We start from the raw sequence: 22158 nt of genomic DNA on the forward strand, positions 1-22158 counted from the left end.
TCACTTTCAAGCAACAGTAATGTTTTGTACATGTATTTTGAAAAGTACGAGAAAATATTAACCTAGATTTTGATCAGTTTTTATGTGTCTTGTAATGCTATCAACCTTTCACGATGCTGTTGGATGACTTTGTCACTCCTCCTGAGGTTTGATTTTGGTCAAATTCAACAGACACATTGGAATGACCACAATCTAGAAATGCTTAGGAAACTGGAAACTTTATTTGTAATTTATAGTGTGTGAGAGTATCTCTTGATTTCCTTATTTTATGATAAGTATGTCAAAACATAATACTAATGTTTCAATGCTCTAAATGAAGCACATTTATATAATCTCTCACTTGTTGTTTTACGTCGGATTATACAGTGTTGACCAGCAAACTGCTTGAGATGGAACTGCTTCCTCTGAGTGTCCTGAGTCCTGGAGCTTCTCTCCATCTGCAAGTGGACCCTTTGTGGCTACAGCGTCAAGCTGTGGAGGAGCAGGTGGAGCTGTGGTGGTTCAGCGAGCCACACTTGTCCATCCTGTGCTACTGCTTTTCTGTGGCTATGGTTTTGGGACTGGGCTCGGCTGGTGTTGTGCTTCTCTCTACTGCCTCCTCCGCTGTGGGGCCCTCTGCGCTGTGGCGTCTGGGAGTAGGTTCCATGCTTTGCCTCTTGGCCCTGGTGGTCCTCCTGAAGCAGCTGCTCAGCTCTGCTGTACAGGACATGGGCTGCATACACAGCCGAAGACGCATAGAGCAACTGCGGACTGGAGGAACTACGGATCCATTGCTGTTCCTCTTTGCTGGCTTTGCACTGGGGATTTGTGGGATTACAGTGCTCGGTCTCAAGTCGGACATGTTTTTTTCTGGAGTGGCCCTCCTGGCCAGTGGGGGCACTGTGGTGCTGGGTGTGATGGTGTATGGGGTGGTGGTTTATAAGCAGGGAAGGAGAAACACAAGGAGGCAAAGAAGACGGAGGGTGAGAGTCAATACAGTGACGGGGTCAAGGAGCAGACCATGGAGGGATTCAGCCTCAAGTCAGTCAAATTTGTTGTGAGTTAAAGTAGAATGTGAAAATGTGAAAGAACACAGACACAATCACAGCATCAAAGTATGTGAAAATAGCATACTACCATTTCAATTTATTCAGCATGCAGGATAGTCCGAGGTAGTGTTGTCATATTGAGATGTAGTTTAATTGTTTTTTACTGGTAGTGTGTTAGTTGAATTCTGACCCCAAACTAAAATGTCTATAACACCATATTTGAAGCTCTGGCTGTACTTACTAGGCTAGACAAGGGGTTTTCAAACGTTATGATGCCAAGGACCCCCAAAATAAGGCAAATCTTTTGTGAAATGCTTATCCATCTGTATTTTAATAATTGTAAAGTAACATTTAAACATTGTTAGATAAATGGTAAATGTGAAATTAGAAAGATAACATTGTGTTTTAGAATTTAAATTGTAGGTTACACTTTCATTTGTGCAAAAAACTGAACTATAGAAAAACACACTAAAGAGATAGCAAATATGAACCATTCTAATGTATCAAAAAAGCAGATAAACGTTACATAAATGAACCAATAATAATGTTTAAAAGACGTTTTGCTGTATCTTATCCCTGAAATTTACTGGGGCAACCTTCTAGATGCACCTGAGGTTCTGAAACCCCTGGGCTATAGGCTACTTATTCCTTTGAGGTAACTTTATTTTACCCCATATATTGTGAATGTCATAATATTATTACTATTACTATAGTGCAAGTTCAAGACAATTTATTTTCATTTTATTTTTAAATTATCAAACTAAATGTAAAAAATGTGTCCCGGCAGTGTGTGTTTTAGTCCATTGGCTGAGAATGATTTTAGTCACACCCCTAAATTTTTTATCAATAATAATGACTGTGTCCCTCTCTCTAATGACTACATGGTGAGTAAATCGGTCTTATCATTTTGAAGTAAATGTGTTCAAAAGTTTGAAAATCGGGGTGTAACCTTAAGGAACGTCACTACGAAACACCTTTTGCCGCAATCTAGCAAACTTTTTGTGGTGTTATTTCATAAAATGTTGTGTTTATGTGTGTACATCTGTTCAAAACTGTGTTTGCAAACCATGTGCTGATAAGCATCTTTGAGCTCGGCTCACAAGTATTAAAAAGTTGTCACTACAACGAAACAATGGTACCCAGTGATACATTTCGGTCGTGACCCAAATTGTTTTAGTATTGAGAAAAAGGAACACTTAAAACCTTATTTGGTTAAATAAAAAAATACATTAGTGTTTTAGTATGTTTAAGTGATATATATAGTATGTGAGCTGTGGGTTTTCTATTAGATATGCACTGTCAGATGTGTGTCTTATGTGCTGGATGCGTATGTGCAACATAGTCTATTATTGTCCAATAGCTAATTGTCATGATTTATTTTCTGGTAAAATCTTAATATGTAAAATAATAACAATTCGTCATGGTTCATTCTGAGTGCCTATTTTACATTTAAACACTTTTAGTATAAAAGAAATATAAAACTTGATCTAAATACAAGAAATCTTGGTTTCATAATGAAGATGGGTAGTTGACAAATATGTGTCTAATGGTGTGGCAGCAAAAGTTAAGAAAACAAACTGTTGATAATATAATATTTTATATTATTTAAATCTATGACATACCGTAAAAAAAAGCATGAAAGAGATTTATATCAATTGTTAGTTTTTTTTAAATTGTTGCTATAGGTAACACCCACATACGGTATCAACTACCCATGTCACAACCATAGGGTTTTTTTTATTGTTCATTCATAGTCCCAGTCTACTATTACTCTCATTCAAGAGTCAAAGATAATGCCCTTTGATTAGAAGGAAGTGTAACATATAAAGCAGGATGTGTGTAGTGGTGGACAAAATCAGTTTACTCAATGTCTGACTCTGGAAAGATTAGCTCATCATCCGTGTCCTCGACATCTTCCTGATGGTCCTCTTGCTCAACTTTCTCCCTATCGCTTGCCTGGATGTAGTTGTCCTCAATGAAGCCATCATCATCTTCACCCGAACTGTCCTCACTCGTATGGATCATTCTGCCCCTCATGCCTCTCACTGGCACGCCCCCCTCCAGAGCCCCGGCGTGGCTGTACTGACTGTCTCTATCTCCCTCTAGGAGCAAATCATGAGTGCTTCTATGTTGGCAGCTCTGGAAGAGACGGTATTTCACAGCTCCTGCTATCAGGAGGACGATGGAAAGTACTGCTGTCACAGCACCGACCACAGACGGCCATGTGGAGCGAAATCCAGTGCTGGAAAGTGTGCCTGATGAAATCATAAATCAAGTGACATTAAAGATCCTATGGAGTTATTTTGCAAGTGCAGGTTTCTTTCCTGTCTAGACATATTGTTGTTGAGACAGGAGGTTTGGACAGGACTTAAAGCCCTTTCAGGGGAAGGTGGTATTGAGAGACAGAAATTGTATGTTTATTTATGAGTTCATGCACAGGCATTTTAGTTTTACATTTACATACCAGGTTGGTCATTTACTTTAGCAGACATTTTTATCCAAAGTAAACACAATCAAAAGTTTATACACACAGTTGTTGCCCAATGTAAAAAGTATATTTTCAGCTTCATAGATTAAGTAACACGCTTATGTTTAAGCGCTTAAACAAATATACAAACATTGCATTTCTCTGGAATTCTTTTTTCCCAGGGAAATCCTCTGTAATGCCTTGTCTAAACTTTCTTAAAGTGCATCACTGTACTGCAGTTTTTGTTTTTAAAACCGAGGAACTAAATGATCTTATGTACTATTATGTTTTTAATGCAGTATACCATTTTACACATTTCAATTAATAACCATGATGCAATTTGTAAGTGGTTTGCATAATAAATAATACATATATATTTAAAGAAGCGTATAATACATAATTGTAATGTTAGTTTCTGTTGTATTTTTATCAACTTCAGTCAAAAGTTTACTATGAACTTTAACAGTTTTTTTCATTATTCGCTCTTTAGAAAAGATGGAACACATGATGCATGTTTGATATGTAGGTTATAAATACTACACAATGTTTCATTACAGTTTTTACTTTACTTATTAGTATTTCTTTAAACATTAAACAGATACTGGGCTACTAACCGTTAACATTTTCAAGCTCCGTTTCATTAATATCCATTTCCTGGCTCTCTGGAGATATTTCCAAGGTAAGAAGATCTGATGAATAAGTTACTTGTTTGTGTTGAGAAGCCATACACACACACACACACACGTAGAAAGTGCAACCATATATGAAACTAGAATCAAAATAACTTTAAGGTGCATATTTCCCATGATGCTGTGTTACCTATACAAAGAGACCATATTTTCAGGATATGTCTTTTTATTTGTAAACTGGTAAGTCATACTACAGTCGGGGATAAAAAGTCAATAACTGATATAAACGGTACACGGTAGAAAATGTTGGTATTACATAAGTTACCTTATTTAGTTAAACAAATATCAAGGAAGTCATAAAGTTTGGCATGTTTTCATTGTCACATCGACATCGTTTTCACACATTTCTAATGTGTAGATCATGAAATAGTCATGGAAGTGAATACAGACACTCACAGCAGTCATATGACTCTCATGTGATTAACCAAAAAGAAATATCATACATCCAAACAAACAAAGCAAAAGTACTTAGAATTTGTATTACATACCAACTGGTTTATATATCTTTTTCCATGAAGTGTAACCGTGTGAGCGTTATTGCTTACTTCTGTTTTATGTTAAGGAGTTCAGCTATGGACGCATCTGAACAAAGGTTAGAGGAGGTGTAACTGTAGGGATAATAGTTGGGTTAATGGATAATGTTTATTACAATGTGACTCATTTCTAGTTCCTAGTGTCTTTGCTATTAAGGGATTTCTCCACCAGATGTTTACATACTGGTCTGTATAATTACAGTCGGCTGTTAATTTCCTCTGCCTCATCTTTTAAATGTCTTTTTTTCTTTATTTAGAATTCTTAATTGGGGTTTGACTTTTATTTTGAAATTAAACAAGTGTTTTGTCTTTCTACAAGTCTTTGTGTGTTTACACACCAATTGTTTGATTTGATTAGTAATTTATATAATGTTATGTTATTGAGAGTTTCACTGTTTGTAACGCTTGCATAAACGCTTTTTTTTTTATTACACTTTTGGTGGGGCAATTGCACTTCTTTATTTCGGACGTCCATGAATGACACGTTTAGCGCATTACGTAAGATGATAACTGGCCCAGGCTTTGTTAACTTTGATTAACAGTTTTTTGTTCAATATTTTTTGTAATAATTTCATTCAAGTTTTTGAATAATTTGCTGACCATAATTTTGATGAAATAATTTAACAGTACTTGAATTGTTTTTCATATGTACTTTGTAGGAATGTTTTATTGTATTTTAAAGGACCAGTCTGTAAAATAGCGGCATCTGGTAGGGAGGTGCTGAAGCACTACAGAGGCTGCCACAACTTGGTGAATTACATCCGAAAAAAGTAATGACCAGTAATTGGTTTCCTTTCACCCACAACGCTTTGTGGCTTTTTTAAAGGCTATAGAACCAGAGAAATTTCTGGGGGTTTTTAATATAAAGAAAATGCAGATAGTAAGTATATGATGTTGCAATCCACTTTAATTAAAAAATAACAGTTACATCTATTTAGCAGATGCTTTTATCCAACTGCAAATGGAAGAGCATTGAAAAGAAATTCTAGGGAGCCAATAAGTGAATACTACAAAGCTATGTTCACAATAAGCGAGCTGGGCTGTGAAAAACCAGCTATAAGGGCTGGGTCACACACCAAATATAAAAAAACAGTATAATGACACCAAGAAATGTGAGTTTAGGGGTTGTCCAGGTGTGAATGGATGTAGTGTGGAATTTGGATAAAATTGCTGAAGTCTTAAAATTGCTGGAGCACTGAGTTGTGAATAACACAGGGGTGTCATATAATTCACACAATAGATACTGAGGTTAATCTCCAGAAACTGCACCATTCAGAACAGAAAAAGTATTTAAAATTTGTATTGTCAAATTAATTTTTTAATTATTTAATTATATTAAACGGTTGAATATGAAAAAGAATATGGATTTAATTAAGGTTAAAATTATAGATGTGTCAGTGTTACATGCTTTATAATAAAATGTTGTTTATTAAAGAAATCCCAAACAAGATAAATATGTTTCAAATGTCTAAATCAGTTTTACACTCTTTGGTCTGTTTGGTTTTCATATGTGCGTTGATTGACTATTATGTTCCTGTTGGATAGAAAACTAGTGCTAATGTTTTCACTGAATGACTCGAGTTTTTAATTATAGCATATGTTGGAAAAAGTGTTCAACATTTTGAAAAGGAGAGTTTGTATTTATATAACTAAACGTGGTTTTGGCAAGAAAATAAACTATTTGGCTAATTGTGTAATGTAGGTGTTACTGTGTTAAGATCGGGAAAAGTATTTTAAGTTTTGGTAAACGTTTGAAAGCAATTGAAAAAATCTGTTATAACATAGGATATTTTATATACAAATTTGTTCTTAAAACCGAGATTAAACGTCTTTTCCTTGCAGAAAGTTCTGCATTCAGTAAAAATTAGCTAATAAAATATTTCAAATTCACATTTCATGACCATTTTTTTCTAAAAAAAAGCGTCATCTAATCTTATTTATTAATCTCTTTTTTAATTACAAGTAACCCAGACACTCAAACATTATTAAATTTAAAAACAAAGCTACATGGTAAACAGAAACAATTACAACCAGGACTGTGTTTAACATAATCCAGAAGAAGCCCATACTGTACACAAACAGTCTATTTGCATGAAGACTGAACTCAGTTTAGCTCCTTCCACTATGACAGCTGCAGTAAAGCAGCGTTGAAACTTCAGGATCGGCGGGCCGGTTTTCACAGTCACAGTTTGTGGTTGAAGAAATGCTTGCAGATACCTTAAGGTCCAGCAGAATGACTGGGCTCAAACGTTGGTTCTGATACAGAAAAAAAGAATAAGTTTATTGATATCTAGACTTATATTGTATATGAATTGTACGTTGTATAATGACTGCTAAGCTGTTTAAATAACCATGGTCGCAGAGAGCAATTAGCCATAGAACTGTAGTAATTTGTAATCTGTCTGAGCTTTCTTCTCACATGATGATGACATATTTAAAACCTATTAAATACAGCAGTGTAAATGTGTAATAATATAGAGCTATTGTTGAAAATAAGCATGAGTATCCTGTCTAGGTCTATTACCGTCAACATTATCCCTTACTTGTAACTGTGACAGAACATACTGACTCTATGCCTTTGATTCTTATTCAGTGCTCTAAATCCCTTCAACATGCAGATAATGTGTTGCATTGACATTAAAGAACATCAGGACATAATTTTTCCAGCACAAGTAACCAATATCCTTTTTAGCTTGTACATTTTTTATTTTGCTAGTTCATGGTGGCACTGTTAACTAAGTATACATCATGACTCGTTGATTTATTGTAATTTCTTCAAAATAATTAATCAAAGTCATGATGAATTTAGAAGTAAATGATGCTGGAGAGAGCTGGGGTGTTGTAACACCAGATACTACAGCTGTCACTGAGGTGGTAGCCTTAAGGTTCCTTCCAAAATATATTAAGGGTAAAATTATGTACCCAAAATGATACCACCTTTTGTTTTGTACCTCTAGAGGTACAAAAAGGTCCCTTGACAGGGTACCACCACAGTGATGGTAAAAGATCAAGTTTTGTACTTTAATTTGTTGCAAAATTATTGTTTAATCATATAAAAGTTAAATAAAAATATACTGCTGCTACAGATGCAGTACAGTACTCCTCGGTCCCCACCATATGATTGTCACTGACCTGGCACACTTAGGGTAAGGCCGTTGTCCCTGAGACCAGGCTTTGCAGTAATAAAGAGATAGCAAAGAACACACACAGTGATGACGAAGGTCAGCAAGACCGCAGCCGCTATGGACAGACCAACCAGAGCTCCAATACTAAAGAGACAAAGTCATATTTTATACAACAAGCCAATTCAGCAACTGTTGTGGCATGTCGATCGCCTCAGCGTAGAAGAAATCACGAAGACCAAGGAGCCCAACAAACACACATAATGACTCCATACTTTATACAGAAGCCTCAAGTCGTTATCACAGTGTTAACAAATCATGTTTCACCTGACATCATCTTCTACCAATCACGGTTAACATCATATCACAATTTTCTTTGTCCGGGGGAGAGGATCAATAATCAAAAAATTACACTACATTTATAATGTAGGACTGAATGTTATTGTTAAATAGGCATTTGACAAGTGACATAACCCTTTATCGTGACCTCTTAGCTAAAAAGAAAACATTCAACCATCAAAGCATGTACTTGTAGCATTTATAAAAAATAAGTGCATTTAAATGTATAGGGGATTAATTAATAAAGTAAACTTAAGTATTCTTAGATGCTACAGTGTTGATGTATTGTGATTTTTAATCATACCATGGCAAGAGAAGAGTACTATTATTAAATAATGCATTACAAAATGTCATAGTCGCAACCACTTGAGTGTTTATGGTAGTCACATTTATTAGCGGGAATACGGAATATAGAAGCAAACGTATTTATGGGTGAAGCTGTATTAGCTCAGGACAGGTGCACGCTGAACGGTGATGCCAGGAGCTCGCCTATGACTATGGCGCTCGGAATGTATCTTTTGCGAATGAGACTGACAACCACGACATATACCACACGCGTACGCGTGCTTGTACGTCTCCATTTGTTTTATATGGAGAAATATACACGCATATATAACGTCACGTAGACACACGTTAGTTAGAGATCCTATCATGTAGAAACGGAGGTTGGAACATTTAGAAGAAACAGAGCACATCTGGTAGTTCTTCCAGAGCCAGAGGGGAAAGGTGTTAATGAGACTGTCACAAGGTCGGGTAAAAACATCTCGACCAACAGAAAGATTAGATTTGTAGGTCATTAGTGTAGTGAGGCCTTCTGTCAAGAAAAGGGCAGAATAATTCCTTCAGCAGAGTCAGGAAGTCCCAGGTAGTCTACCCCGGCTTCCCGCTTAGGATATAAGAAAATGTTCAATGTTAAATGTTGAGTTCTTTGTGACTAGAAAAGGGTTAAGTGAAGAAACATTTGTCTGAGGAAAATTCCGTGAGGAAACAGATTTAGACTAGGGGGGGGGGTGTAGATTACCCGATGTAGCACAAGTGCTAAATCAGGAGCCGGGTGTGGGTGTGTGTAGGGCATGTATGAGTAATAAAGTTGTGTTGTAACTGTACAGGGGTGTCTGCGTTTGGTGTTTCATATATCAACGGATTCTAGAGATCAGAATCTGTTACAAAAAGAAAAGCAAGACATTCAGACCGCTGCCATCAAGAGCGTCAAAGTAGCCAGAAGTCATTCATTTTCAATGTGAGCCTGCAGCGAGTAGGGGCGCAGTGCGGTCAAGGAGAGATGCACTCAGGTCAACTTTATGGTAATGATTGGTCCTGTTTGTAGCTCCCACTTCCTTTTTTAACTTTTTTTATTAGAGATTAATATACATAACAAAAGCATTATATAATAGAAACAAAAAAATATGTAAAATGAGCGATGAATAACAATAAACCAATTAAATAATAAAATAAATAATAAAAATACAAACTAATAAAAAGGGCATTCGATGACAAAAATCTGAAAAGCTTCCAAACTTTTTAGTTTTTTATTCTGTTTTTCTATTTAATATGGTTTTAAAATAAAAATCAAGATCATCACGGCAGAAAGTAATAAATGAGGGTTTTGAAATCAATATCTATCTTAAAATCAAGCCAAAATGAAAGTGAATAAGGGCAATAATAGAACAAGTGTTCAATATCCTCAACAGATTCATTACAAAAGGTACATTTATCATAAATTGTATGAATATATCTATAAATGGGAACATTTAAAGAATAATATCTATGAACACTTTTGTACATGGTTTCTTTTATTTTGTTATTTATAATGTATTTATAAGGCAATGCCATGTGATGTCATGAATCCGCTATCATGTCATATTTATTCTTGGTCTTGCAGTGGAGTCATGGCATAGCCTTAGGTTTTGTGTGAGAAAGACATGGCTTTGTTTAGATTTTTACTTGCCATGTGCTTTCTCGTGTCCCGTCGGTGTTCCCCGCCCTTTTGTCTCGTTAGCCTTCCCATTAGTGTTTCATTACCTTCACCTGCCCCTTAGTAATTATCCTGTGTTTGTTCCCCTTTAAAACATCCTCGTGTTGATTGTCCTGTGCTCGTTCGTTGTACTTGTTCCCTTGGTCATGTTCAGAGTTCCTGTTGTGTTGTATGTATACTCATGTTTAAGATTCCTAGTAGTTTATTTTTGCCCCCCACGTGGGAAGTGTTTGGTTTCAGTTTTTGTATTTAGTTTGAGTAGTGTTTTCCCCATTGTGGGTGTTTGTTTTATTAAAAGTCTTGTTAACCCCTTCACCAACGCTGCCTGCAATTGGGTTCTTCCACCACGCCTTCTGTGACAATCCGTGACATGTGATGCCATCTAAATTTGCATGGAGGATTAGAACCAACATTAAGGGAGTTTCTTATAAAGTTATTATTTAAACGATTATCAAACAGAGAAAGACCATTTACAGTAAATTGAGAATTTTGTAATGTTATATCATTAATTTCAATCTCTAAGTTTTTGGTTTATGTAATTATGCCATAGGGAATGGCCTAAAATTACTTTTTAGAACTCATTTTTATTTACAGATAATCCATATGTTGAAATAAGCCTTTGATAGGTATATAGTTCCCCATTCTCGTCAATAAGTTGGTTACCAATTAGTATATTATATTTGGTTCCACAAGTAATATAACCATAATTCAATATATAACACCTGCTGGGAGAAAATTATGCTTGTACAAAAGTGACCGAAACAGTAGTGCTTGTTTGTGATAGTAAGCCATTAATGTAAGGACATTTCAACAAAAAATATAATTTTAGGTTTATTTATATCTGGTGTGGGTATCAAAACCTTCCCGTTAGAATATCTGCCCTTAAGAAAACCTGACTCAGCAACTTGCGCTTAAGAAATGTGAACTGTTGATGTTTATGGCAAAGAAATCGTCCAATGTTAACGCTGCTTAAAGTTTTTTTATAAATGTAAAATTATCGGCCGTCTACATACATAAGGCAATATATAAAATGTGCCTGCTGGCTGGAGTTGTTGTCGCTGTCCAACTTCTTGTGGTTAGAATCAAAGTTGCTTTTTACGGTCTAGGTTAAAAACTCATGCCTGTGCAGCCTGTGCAGTTGTGCTGTTTTAAATTACATCAAGTTTTATAAAGTACGTTTAAAAGCTTTGAAGCTAACTTCCCAGACAGCAGGTGACTCCGAGACAGGTCCGTTTCCATTCCGTTGTTGTTGGTTAGTTCGGTAAGGTAATGAATCGTAATTTTAGCTAACACCTTCTAACAGAAGACATGTCTTCAACTACATGCAATGGACGGATTTCATTGGCTTTTGGTATTTTCAACGTTAAAGTTTGATAAGTAGTATTAGAGAAAGACTAGCATTCATGTAAATGTAAAGGTCAAGCTAGCAAAGGCCTTCCACAGACCCAGCTTAAAAGATTGTATTTACATCACGTATTTGCACTTATTAAATCTATAACACTATTAAATTTTCCTTTGAACATTATTTAATTGTGTTTCTAAGAATGCGTGGAGAGAATTTGATTTAGATTTACTTTGCAAAACATATGCTGGGGAACTGGGGAAGATGGAGATGCTTATTGCATCTTTTTCTCAACAGGAGCTGTAAGGAAAACCCAGTGTTGTGCCAGTGCAGTGATGTGATGATGATTATTTTGCCATCCATTGGTTTAACCTTGCTTGACCGTGGTGGCGGCCGAAAAGAATGAGCGAGAGCCAAAGAGGCATTATCCGAGGTAAATTACAATTTTTTATCAACATAGTAAAACACTTAAGTAATAGTGGCTTCTTGATAAGAAAATATGTTGTTCAACTTATAGCAGTGTGTACCAAGCCCAGTTGGAGGAATGATTTCATATTCTTTAAAGAATTAGACATTGTCCTTGATCTTTCATTGCACTAGTTTAAAAAAAATGTGTGGTCATGTGAACAATTTTGTTTATAGTCAAAACTTTGTTAATAATCAAAACTTTGCGTATAGGCAAAACTTTGTTTGTAGTCAAAAACAAGATGTGACAAAAGTTTACCACAGGCTCAAATCACCCCGTTCTCCCTGAATATGAAAAATATATTTTGCCAACTGTATTCATCTCTCTAGTGTATACAGTTCTTTGACTGGATTAATTTACACTATTTATGCAGTAGAGAAAGGCCTTTTTCTTGTCTCAACAACCTTTTGTGGTCATTTATTTGCAGGTTCCTCGTGGGATTTAAATGGCACATTTAAACATGGTTCCTACCTGTCCTGTTTGGTTTGTGTTTTAAATTCATCATATGAAATGTTTTAAAATCATCATATGAAATGTTTTAAATGTATTTCAACATGCCTCTCTACTACTGTTTTGCGCTAATATACATTGATAAAACTGATGAGATTGTTTAACTATTTTTGTAGCACTATTTTAAGGTCAGTGATCATCAGTAAGCATACATAGCAAGCTATTACTTTAAAATAAATATGTTTTGTGAATTTTTTTATATCCTTAATAAATGGAAGGTGATTTGACACTAAGTGCTTGAATGTGTTCAATTTACTTTGAATACTTTTTGAGTTTTATTTTGAATATTTGTTAACAGTGAAGCAGTGGCTGCTGAGTTCGTGCTAGATTCAATGGGTATATTTTTGTCCCACGAGGAAAACATCTTATGAATGAATACAATAGTTTATTTGAAGGTTTGTAAAAAGGCAAAATATTTTAAAAGTAAAAAGTGAGGGTTAGAGTCAGTGTATAAGCAGTTTTTACAGTATAAAAATCATAAGTGTGGACCAGATGATTTTAGCTCTCTGAACGCCAGTAAATAATGAGCTGTGTACACTTAATCATGAGTGTATATAAACAACCATGTTCTGGTTATTTATATACACTATAATATGACACTGTCGCCCAAATGATTTCCATTAGCTTACCTGTTCAGCTTGATTCAATTAAATCACTAAAAAGTTATACAAATTGCATCAGAAAAACGTTCCCAACTGACCCATTTGCACAAAGGTGAGAATCTTTTTATCATCTTAAGAATCCCAATATAAAGAATCTTTGTGAAACAGAGCGTTTCTTCCAATATTAAAGATGTTTTACCATTCAGGCTGGTTCTTCTTCGTGTAAGGTATAGGCTACGCATTGCTTTTTCTTCGTGTGAGGTATAGGCTACGCATTGCGTTTTGCTTACATGTTTGTAATGCTCCAAAGTTATTAGGTTATAAAGTGTTATCAATTTCACTAGATCGTGGGACTGTATGTAGGCTACATCTAATAAGTAGATACGTTTTTTCAGGATTTATTTTTAAATGCTTTAAAACAATACAATTTAGGATTTTATAATACAAATTAGGACTTACCTGAGCCACCACATATAACCATATTCATAAGGGAAAAAGCTGTTGGGATCATCACAGCAGTACTTCACATCATTAAATCCACAGCAGTAAATAGCACGGGTGTCACCCTCCGGTGCGGGACAGGAAAATCCCTGCACAAAACCTTTTTCTGGACTCTGGTAACTTATGCACATCGCGCTCATAACGATGCCGAACTTATATGTGCTTAATGACGCATCACTTCCAAATAAAAACAAAAAAATCCTTCGTTTCTCTCTTGCGTAAATTCGTTAACGAAAACGTCCAAAGATCTGCGCAAAATACAAACTACTGCATCTCTAATGCATGCTGCGATCTGACTGAAGGAGAGCATGCTCTCACTAAACCAGGGAATCCTCTACCGCACATTGTTCCTGAGACCCAGATACAAAATAATTTAGAAATGTGACCTTTGCAAATGTCCACAAGAAACATCACCGAAGGTAGAAACGTAACATAATATAAAATTATATTTATAAATAGAAATATTTCAAGTTTTATACGAGTTTTAAGGACATAACATGCAGTGGACTTGTGACACAACATCTATATATTGTGCATTTCCATTGAGTTTATTACTTTAGATTATAACCATGTGTCTACACTTTTAACAGCATTAAATAGTGTGGACATGTTCACACGACTCAGTCTATGTGGTATCCTGATAATTGTTATACTTTTCGGCAGTTCCACTCCACACCACAAGAGGTGCAGCTGACCTTGTGGTTCATGTGGGGCCGGGGGGGAAGAAGTGATACCTTGTTGCTCTGTTAGTGATACCTTGTTCCCGCGCATGATAACGTTTAGATTTGTATCTTGTTTAAAAATGAAATAAGATATGTTCATGAAAATACCATGGATTCAACATGAAACAAATTAATGTGTAGTTTAGTTTTACAAACTGATAGCCTAGGAATTGTTTTCAATCTTTAAAGTAATTTTAAAGCAAAAATGCACAACATTAATGCATTTTAAGCCACGTCAACATATAAATAAAATACAAATAGTTCTGAAAATTATAAAGTGTGTTCCCTGTTAATGTTTTTATGCTGCAAATGTAGTTTCTTATATGTATAGTATATGTTTTGTATGTTATTCTATTTTGGTGTATTTGAAAAAGCACAATAAACATTTTTGTACACACTTAGTTTTTTCTTACATTATTACATTTTATTCTTAAAATATGTTTAAGTATAAACGTTAAAAGGAATATAAAGCAAACTATTATATAGGCAAAGGGCAAAATGCTTAGACTCTGCCAAGTTAAACTTTGTGTAACCTCAAAAGTCAAAGGGTATGAACTACCCCTTCCCCCATACAGTTGTATACACTTGGGGGAAGGGTTACCTCCTTTTAACACCTCTCATCCCAAAGGTTACAACAAAGACAGACAGGTAAAAAGAGCAGCTACAAGATGAGCTCCAGAAAAAGAAGCAATGTCTGGCTTCATTTTGATGAAAATGGACCTCAAAAAGCAAAATGTAAGCTTTGTAATGTCATTTTGTCAGGCCATGGAGGATCAACGTCAAATTTTCGGAGACATCTGCAAAAAAAGCATCCAACTGCATTGCTTGAACATGTGAGACAAGAGGTTTCTGCAGAAGCTACACCAGCCACAGGTAGTACAGCTGCTCTCTCTTTTACTTCTACTCCATCAACATCTGAAACTGGCAGCAGTGCACAAACAGCAAGACAAAGCCGTCTTACAAGCTTTGTGCGAACACCTATTGGCCCTATCAGACAAAGCAAGGATGAGGACTTGGTTAAAATGATTGCCCTAGACTTGCAACCTTTTTCAGTTGTTGATGATGTGAGATTTAAAAGACTCTTGAAGGCACTTGACCCATCATACATTTTACCGAACAGAAAGACAATTTCAAACACTCTGCTGCCACAACTCTACAGCAAAATTAAAGAAGCGGTGCTAGGGAAAGTCAGCAAAGCTTCAGCCCTTTGTCTGACCACTGATTGCTGGACATCGAGAACAACAACACGTTTTATGGCAGTCACTTGTCATTTTATTGATGAAGATTTTTCATTTTCATCATTTCTTCTAGACTGCTTCTCATTCACAGACAGACATACTGCTGACAACCTGGCATGTGAGCTAAAAAAGATTTGTGATGAGTGGGGAATCACAAACAAAGTTGCTGCTTGTGTCACTGACAATGCAAGCAATGTAAAAGCAGCTATTCGGAAAAATGAATGGAAGCACCTCCCATGCTTTGCCCACACTTTAAATCTTATTGTAAGGGAAAGTTTGAAACACATCCAGGAGACAGTGGCAAAAGTGAAACATGTGGTTGAATATTTCCACAGAAGCACTGTTGCAACTGAAAGATTAAAGGCAACACAAAAACAAATGGGCATTGAAGAGCTGAGGCTCAAGCAGGATGTAATAACAAGGTGGAACTCCACCTATTACATGCTAAAAAGATTTTGGCAGCAGAAAGAAGCAATCATTGCTACCCTTGCACTGGTCAACCCCTGTCTTCCAACCCTGACACTTGATGAGTGGGACATCATCAAAGATGTGTGTGAGCTTTTAAAGCCCTTTGAAGAAGTCACTGTTGAAATGAGTGCTGAAAGGTATGTACAAATTAAATTAACTGCTTGAACTGCTGAAATATTTTAAGTATAATATTCTGTAAGTGTAATGTTTTAACCAACCTCCTTTGTACTGCTTTATATTTTTCATAATAAGTAATAACTTATTTGATTTGAATTGGTTCTTGTGTCCTTTTACTTTGAACAGATATGTGACTGCATCCAAGGTAATTTTGATGGCAAGGGGATTACAAAAAATTTTCCAGCGATTGCGGGGTGCTGGGTCTAAACATGCCCCAGTTATTGCAGTGATGGACTCACTGGCTGAGGACATGCAACATCGCTTTCACAATATAGAGCATTTTCGTCTGCTTTCTGAGGCTACCCTGCTTGATCCCAGATTTAAACAAATGGCCTTTCATGATGCTGCAGCAGCAGAAGAAGCTTCCAAAAATGTAAGTGCTGCTGCTGCAAGGGTATTGTCCAGTACAGATGGGCAAGCTCAAGCTGAGGGCACCTCTTCTGGTCCAGCTCATCCTGTATCCGAACATCAATCTTCAATATGGGATGATTTTGATGAAGAAGTGGCTGATGCAGTCAGCATCACAAACTCAACATCTACTGCAGTGGCAGAAATGAGAGGGTATCTTGCAGAAACACTGATTCCAAGAGCAGAAGACCCACTGGCCTGGTGGAAAGCACGGAAAGCAGTATATGAAGGGTTAATTGCTATTATGAAAAGGAGACTGTGCATAGTAGCTACATCTGTGCCCTCAGAGAGAGTGTTTTCAAAAACAGGCCAGATTATTTCAGAAAAACGAAAGAGACTGAGTCCTAACAAAGTTAGGCAGATTATTTTTTTGAATGCAAACCTACCCTCACAATGAAGGTCAAGTTAAACCTTTTTAAACCTTTTTTGCATTTTTTTGATTGGACATTAAAGTGTTAACTTGTACGTGCACTTTTCCTAGCAATTGTTTTTTGTTTAAAATGTATTCTTTGTTTTACAGAAGTTGTGTTTGGTTAAAACATTCTAATCTTTCTTTGTCTTTGTTAGACACAATACAGAAAACGGTTATAATCTTAAATAGGCTAATAATGTGAAACATTAAGAGCTGACTGGAATGTGTAAGTGCAGTTTTTTTGCAAATGTTCTTTGTTTAAATTTATTCTTTGTTAATAGAAGTGGCATGTTGTTTGAACAGTTTAATAAAATTGTATTAATATTATTTAATAAAAAATGTTTTCTTAGTTTGTGAATGCGTTATCATTACCCTCATTATATTAGCTACAGTACAGGTAGGCCTATTTAATAAAGCAGCTCTTTCACATTAAACATAACATTTCTGTTATTATGGGTCGACATCCTTAAACAAGATCATAATAGTCCTGATAAACACACATAGTCTTTTAAAACACCCAAATAGGCCTACATTTATATATAAAAAATGGACATGTGCTGCAACTGGTTCCACGTGGAGATTGTAAAACCTCGTGAAGGTACTAGCCGTAGCCCAACCCGCAGTTCTACAAATGTCTGCCAGAGGCTCACTGGGGGGAAGGTGTACTTCCGCTTGTCCCGCGGCCAGCTGTGTGCTAGAGCATCCGTGCCGAGGGGACCCTCGGTCGGGGAATACCAGAGCGGGGAATGGGTGGAGTCCGGGGAGGCAACAGGTCCACCTGTGCCTGCCGAACCGCTTCCCACATGAGCCGGGCTGCACGGGGAAGGAGTCGCCACTCTCCGCGGGGAGTACCCTGTCGAGAGAGCGCATCGGCTGTCTGGTTCAGGTTGCCCGGAAGAAACGTGGCCCGCAGGGATTTCATCTGCTGACTCCAAAGGAGTCGGGGACCCGTCCACCGACCCGATACTGCGTGCCCACTTGCACACCACACCCCACCCTTGCAGGGAGGCGTCTGTTGTTACCACGACATGCCTCAACCTGTCCGAACGGAACCCCCGCTCAGAGAAAGGTCAAGTCTGACCAGGGTGAGAGAGTGCGAAGGCACTAAGGCATTACCATAATTCGCCTGGTGCCGGCGTGCCACGCCGTCCAGGGAACCCGACTCTGTAGCCAGTGCTGAAGCGGCTGCATGTGCATCAACCCGAGAGGGATTACCCCTGTCGAGGACGCCATGTGCCCCAGGAGCCTCTGAAAGTTCTTCAGCTGCGTCGAGGGATTCTGCCTGATCAACCTCAGACAGCTCAGCACTGACTGTGCACGCTCGTTGGTGAGACGTGCTGACATACGGACAGAGTCTAGTTCCATACCGAGGTAAGAGGTGCTCTGCGCGGGGGAGAGCTTGCTCTTCTCTTGGTTGACCCAAAGACCTAGACGGTCTAGGTGCTGAAGCACAAGGTCCCTGTGCGTGCACAACACATCTCGCGAGTGTGCCAAGATAAGCCAGTCGTCAAGATAGTTTAGCACTCGCACGCCTTGCTCCCTGACAGGAGCTAAGGCAGCCTTCACTAGTTTGGTATAAACCCGTGGAGACAGGGCCAGACCGAATGGAAACGCGAACCGTAGGACCGGCCGGTGTCGGGAGAGAATAGAGAATACGCGTCCTTCAGGTCGATTGCCACGAACCAATCCTGGTGACGTACCGCAGATCCAAAATGGGACGCAGCCGCCCGCCCTTTTTGGGCACGATGAAGTACAGGCTGTAAAACCCGGCCGACATCTCGGTTATAGGGATGGGTTCGACCGCACCTTCGCCAGAAGGGCGGCAACCTCCTCCCGAAGCACGGGGTATTCTCTCCTCGCACAGAGGGGCTTCTGGGCACCGCTCATCTGCGCAAGAGTAAGTCACAGATGCCTCTCTTGGACCACCATTGTGGACATTGACCGACCCAGGGCACGTGCCGTGGCCTTCATCGCTCGTAGCGCGAGGTCTGTGGCAGTACGCAGGTCACTCATACGAGTTAGGTCGGACTTCCCGCCGTCCAAATCCTTCAGGACTTTCGCCTGAAAAACCTAGAGGACCACCATGGCGGTTTATGCAGCAGCACTGCAAGCCTTCGACACGAGTGTCGAAGAGAGCTTACATGCTCTGGACGGGAGTCTAGGTCGACCCCCCCAAGTGGCAACTGTCTGCGGGCACAAGTGGCCCGCGACTGCACGCTCCACCCGAGGGACGTCAACATAGCCTCTAGCCGCCCCACCAACCAGGGAAGTCACAGCCACCGAGCCCTCCGGCCTGAAACGCGCCAAAAGGGGCGCATTCCAGGACTTGGCGAGCTCGTCATGCACCTCCGGGAAGAATGGTGACGGAGCCGCGAACGTTCCGGGGAGGGTGGTGTTACACCCTGCAACCCGATGCACGCGGCTGCCCGGGAAAGCATGGCGGACATCTCAGCGTCAGTCTCCTCCGGAGCTCGACTGCCTGACGACAGGAGATCAGAGGAGTCTTCCGCATCCGATGCCAGCAGGCAGCTGTCCGATGCAGCGACAGAGATAGCGTCATCATCTGTGTGCGAAGTCTTACCACTATGAGACGGCCGTCTGCCGCTCGTATGGGACGAACCAGGTGAGCGTGAAGGGGTATAGATGGTCCGCGAGCGTGAAGCTGACGGAGCAACATCTATCGGAGTCCCCAAATCACCCCCGCCGCTCACCAAAGCGGTCAACCTCGCCGAAACGGCAGCTGAACACGCCCGGGAAAAAGACGGGGTGGTGGCAGCGCTCGAAAAGAACGTAGCCAACCGTGACCGCAACACCCTGATTGCTATGTCCACACACGGGACATACCGCATCAGTGAAACCTGCCTCAGCATGCTTGAGCCCCAAGCAAGTGACACAGGTTTCATGGCCGTCAGACTCCGGGATGAGTCTGTCGCACCCAAGGATACAGCTACGAGACATGCTCGTAGCCGGAGGGACTTACCTCTTAAGGTCTGTAGCCTTCTGCCGAAACGCCCAGGGGAAGTCCACCGAAAGGAGAAGTCTGCTGCTCCGCATCATAAATCCAGCAGGTTAAAAGTTTTCTCGAAGTCGAGTATCGCGTGTAGCATCAGCAAACACACAGGTTCCGAAGAACAAAGGATGAGTGAATGACCACCGCCATCTTCCTTTATACCTGAATGTACGGGGCGGAGACTGGCGTGCGCGTGCCATTCGCCAAGCCCATTGCCGTTTTATAATTAATTATCTCGGAGAAGGTAGGTACTCAAGATCAAAACCCAGTCAGTCTCTCAACACAACGTCGAGAGACCGACTGAAGGGGAACACACAAACACGCACGTGCATCAGCTGAGCTCATCAGTTGAACCGGCCTGGTTCACATCTCGAAAGACAGTGAACCAGCTCTTGGTTCAATGAATGTACTGGTGATCCAAAAACTGTTGCAACCGGTTCTTGAATCATTAAAGAGAACCGCTCAAGGGGGTGCATGCGTGGGTAACTGAGGAAATATGTGGATAAGTGCTTTCTGGAAGCGCGAACCGCTTTGAACGATTCAGTTCGATTTGGTGAACCTGTTCTACCGGCTCACTATAAAGAACCGGTTCAAAAGAACGATTCAGTTCGATTTGGTGAACCGGTTCTACCGGCTAACTATAAAGAACCGGTTCAAAAGAACGATTCGTTCGTGAACCTGGTCTGTTAGGCTAGAAAGCAATTATAGTGTGTGATTCAGTCTTTGTATTACCGAAGTTACCACAGTCTAGGATGGACTTTGTCAATGTTTTATTTTTGGCTAATACATATCTTTGAGCTGATAAAAATTTTGGAACACTTGAAGCGTGAAATCAATGGTATGGTGTTAGGGGTTTTCAAACTGTGGGTCGCACAAAGTCACTTGGCTGCCGCTAAATTTATGTTTCGGTGAAAGAAACAAAACCAGAACCACGACCCTTAAAGAGACTATTCTTTTTTCAAATGAATCATTTAACTTAAAACACATTCACACACGCAAGAACCCGAAGTCTGAATCAATACAGGACTCATTGAATGACTCAATAAATTATTCATCCGATTCATTTGTGTTGAACTTTAACGTGTTCGCTTCAGTAACGTAGGATGCACTAGGCTACTACAGCGTTCAGGCAACCCACAACAATGTGATAGGGTATTGCGCTGTAAATTAATCCTACATGTTTCTTTTATACTGGAAGGATAATTTGACAGGGTATTTATGCTGGTAGGACTATATGACAGTATTTGGCATTGTAAAAGCATCCTACCTGTTAATTATGTTGGTGTGGTTAAGATTGAAAAAATAATAGAATAGGCCTGCTGAAAAAATAATAGAATCCTGCCCAAAACAAAGTGGATGCAGATGGAAATCAATAGAACACTTTTTTTGTGGTTCCTAATGGCATTTTAATGGAAACCAGTAGAAGTTATTTTTCAGCAGGTTGGGTTTATGTAGAAATAGTGCATCGCAAATAAATGATTTTATAGCTGGGTTTTTACATGAATTACAAATGTGCATTGAAAATTGCCAGCTGATAAAACTGTGCTTTAGGCTCTAAGATTAAATTAAACTCTTAACTGGCTGAGACAGTGTTTAACAAAACCAGCATGTCCCTGAAAAAAATGAGAACATGTGCCTTAATATGAATATTAATAAAAAGCTATGTTCAAAGCAATGCTCCTCGCCTACAAGACCACCACCGGGTCCACACCATCGTATCTCCACTCGCTAATGCAGATCTATGTTCCTGCCAGATCACTGGGGTCTGCAAAGGAACAACGACTAGTGGTACCATCCCAAAAAGAAAAAAAGTCACTCTCCCGTACCTTCTCTGGATCTGTTCCACATTGGTGGAATGATCTACCTGCTGCTACAAGATCAGCAGACTCGGTTGCCATCTTTAAAAAACACCTAAAACACATCTCTTCCGTCAACACGTCTCTGATTGATATATCCTAATTCTTTTCCCTTTCCTTCTTAAAAAATTATATAAAAAATACTAACCTCGCTATTCTTAGCTTTGTATACTGTGCTAGGCTTTAATGGACTAGTTTTGATGCACTTATGTATTTTGTTGCCTATGTTGTTATAATTGCTTCCAATGTTTCCTCATCTTTAAGTCGCTTTGGATAAAAGCGTCTGCTAAATG

The 22158-nt window shown here is 38.9% G+C and overlaps 3 protein-coding genes across 8 annotated transcripts; 1 reads left to right on the forward strand and 2 right to left on the reverse strand.

The window, feature by feature from the left end:
• Positions 1 to 389: 389 nt before the first annotated feature.
• On the forward strand, positions 390 to 1040 carry tmem125b (transmembrane protein 125b; the record flags this gene model as incomplete). Its single annotated transcript, XM_079453747.1, has 1 exon — positions 390 to 1040. The coding sequence occupies one exon, from the start codon at positions 390 to 392 to the stop codon at positions 1038 to 1040; it is 651 nt and encodes a 216-aa protein (XP_079309873.1).
• Positions 1041 to 2387: 1347 nt separating this feature from the next.
• LOC306892427 (uncharacterized protein) lies at positions 2388 to 4776 on the reverse strand. Of its 6 annotated transcripts, none has more exons than XM_079453544.1 (3): positions 4673 to 4776; positions 4110 to 4157; positions 2388 to 3283 (listed from the first exon to the last, which is right to left on the reverse strand). In XM_079453544.1, the coding sequence occupies exons 2-3, from the start codon at positions 4144 to 4146 to the stop codon at positions 2889 to 2891; spliced, it is 432 nt and encodes a 143-aa protein (XP_079309670.1). In that variant the 5' UTR covers positions 4147 to 4157; positions 4673 to 4776; the 3' UTR covers positions 2388 to 2888. The 6 variants fall into 6 exon arrangements, with proteins under 6 accessions (XP_079309670.1, XP_079309668.1, XP_079309671.1 ...); XM_079453542.1 differs by having other exon boundaries at positions 4110 to 4184; positions 4673 to 4772; XM_079453545.1 differs by having other exon boundaries at positions 4110 to 4199; positions 4673 to 4768.
• A 1190-nt stretch (positions 4777 to 5966) lies between these two features.
• On the reverse strand, positions 5967 to 13714 carry LOC306892552 (protein shisa-like-2A; the record flags this gene model as incomplete). Its single annotated transcript, XM_079453684.1, is given in 6 exon segments — positions 5967 to 5980; positions 6798 to 6871; positions 6873 to 6901; positions 6903 to 6934; positions 7850 to 7986; positions 13533 to 13714. Coding segments are annotated over 6 exon segments (468 nt in total).
• Between the last annotated feature and the right edge of the window lie 8444 nt (positions 13715 to 22158).

The sequence above is a fragment of the Barbatula barbatula genome (assembly GCF_947034865.1).
Source record: "Barbatula barbatula genome assembly, chromosome: 3".
Classification (NCBI taxonomy): domain Eukaryota; kingdom Metazoa; phylum Chordata; class Actinopteri; order Cypriniformes; family Nemacheilidae; genus Barbatula; species Barbatula barbatula.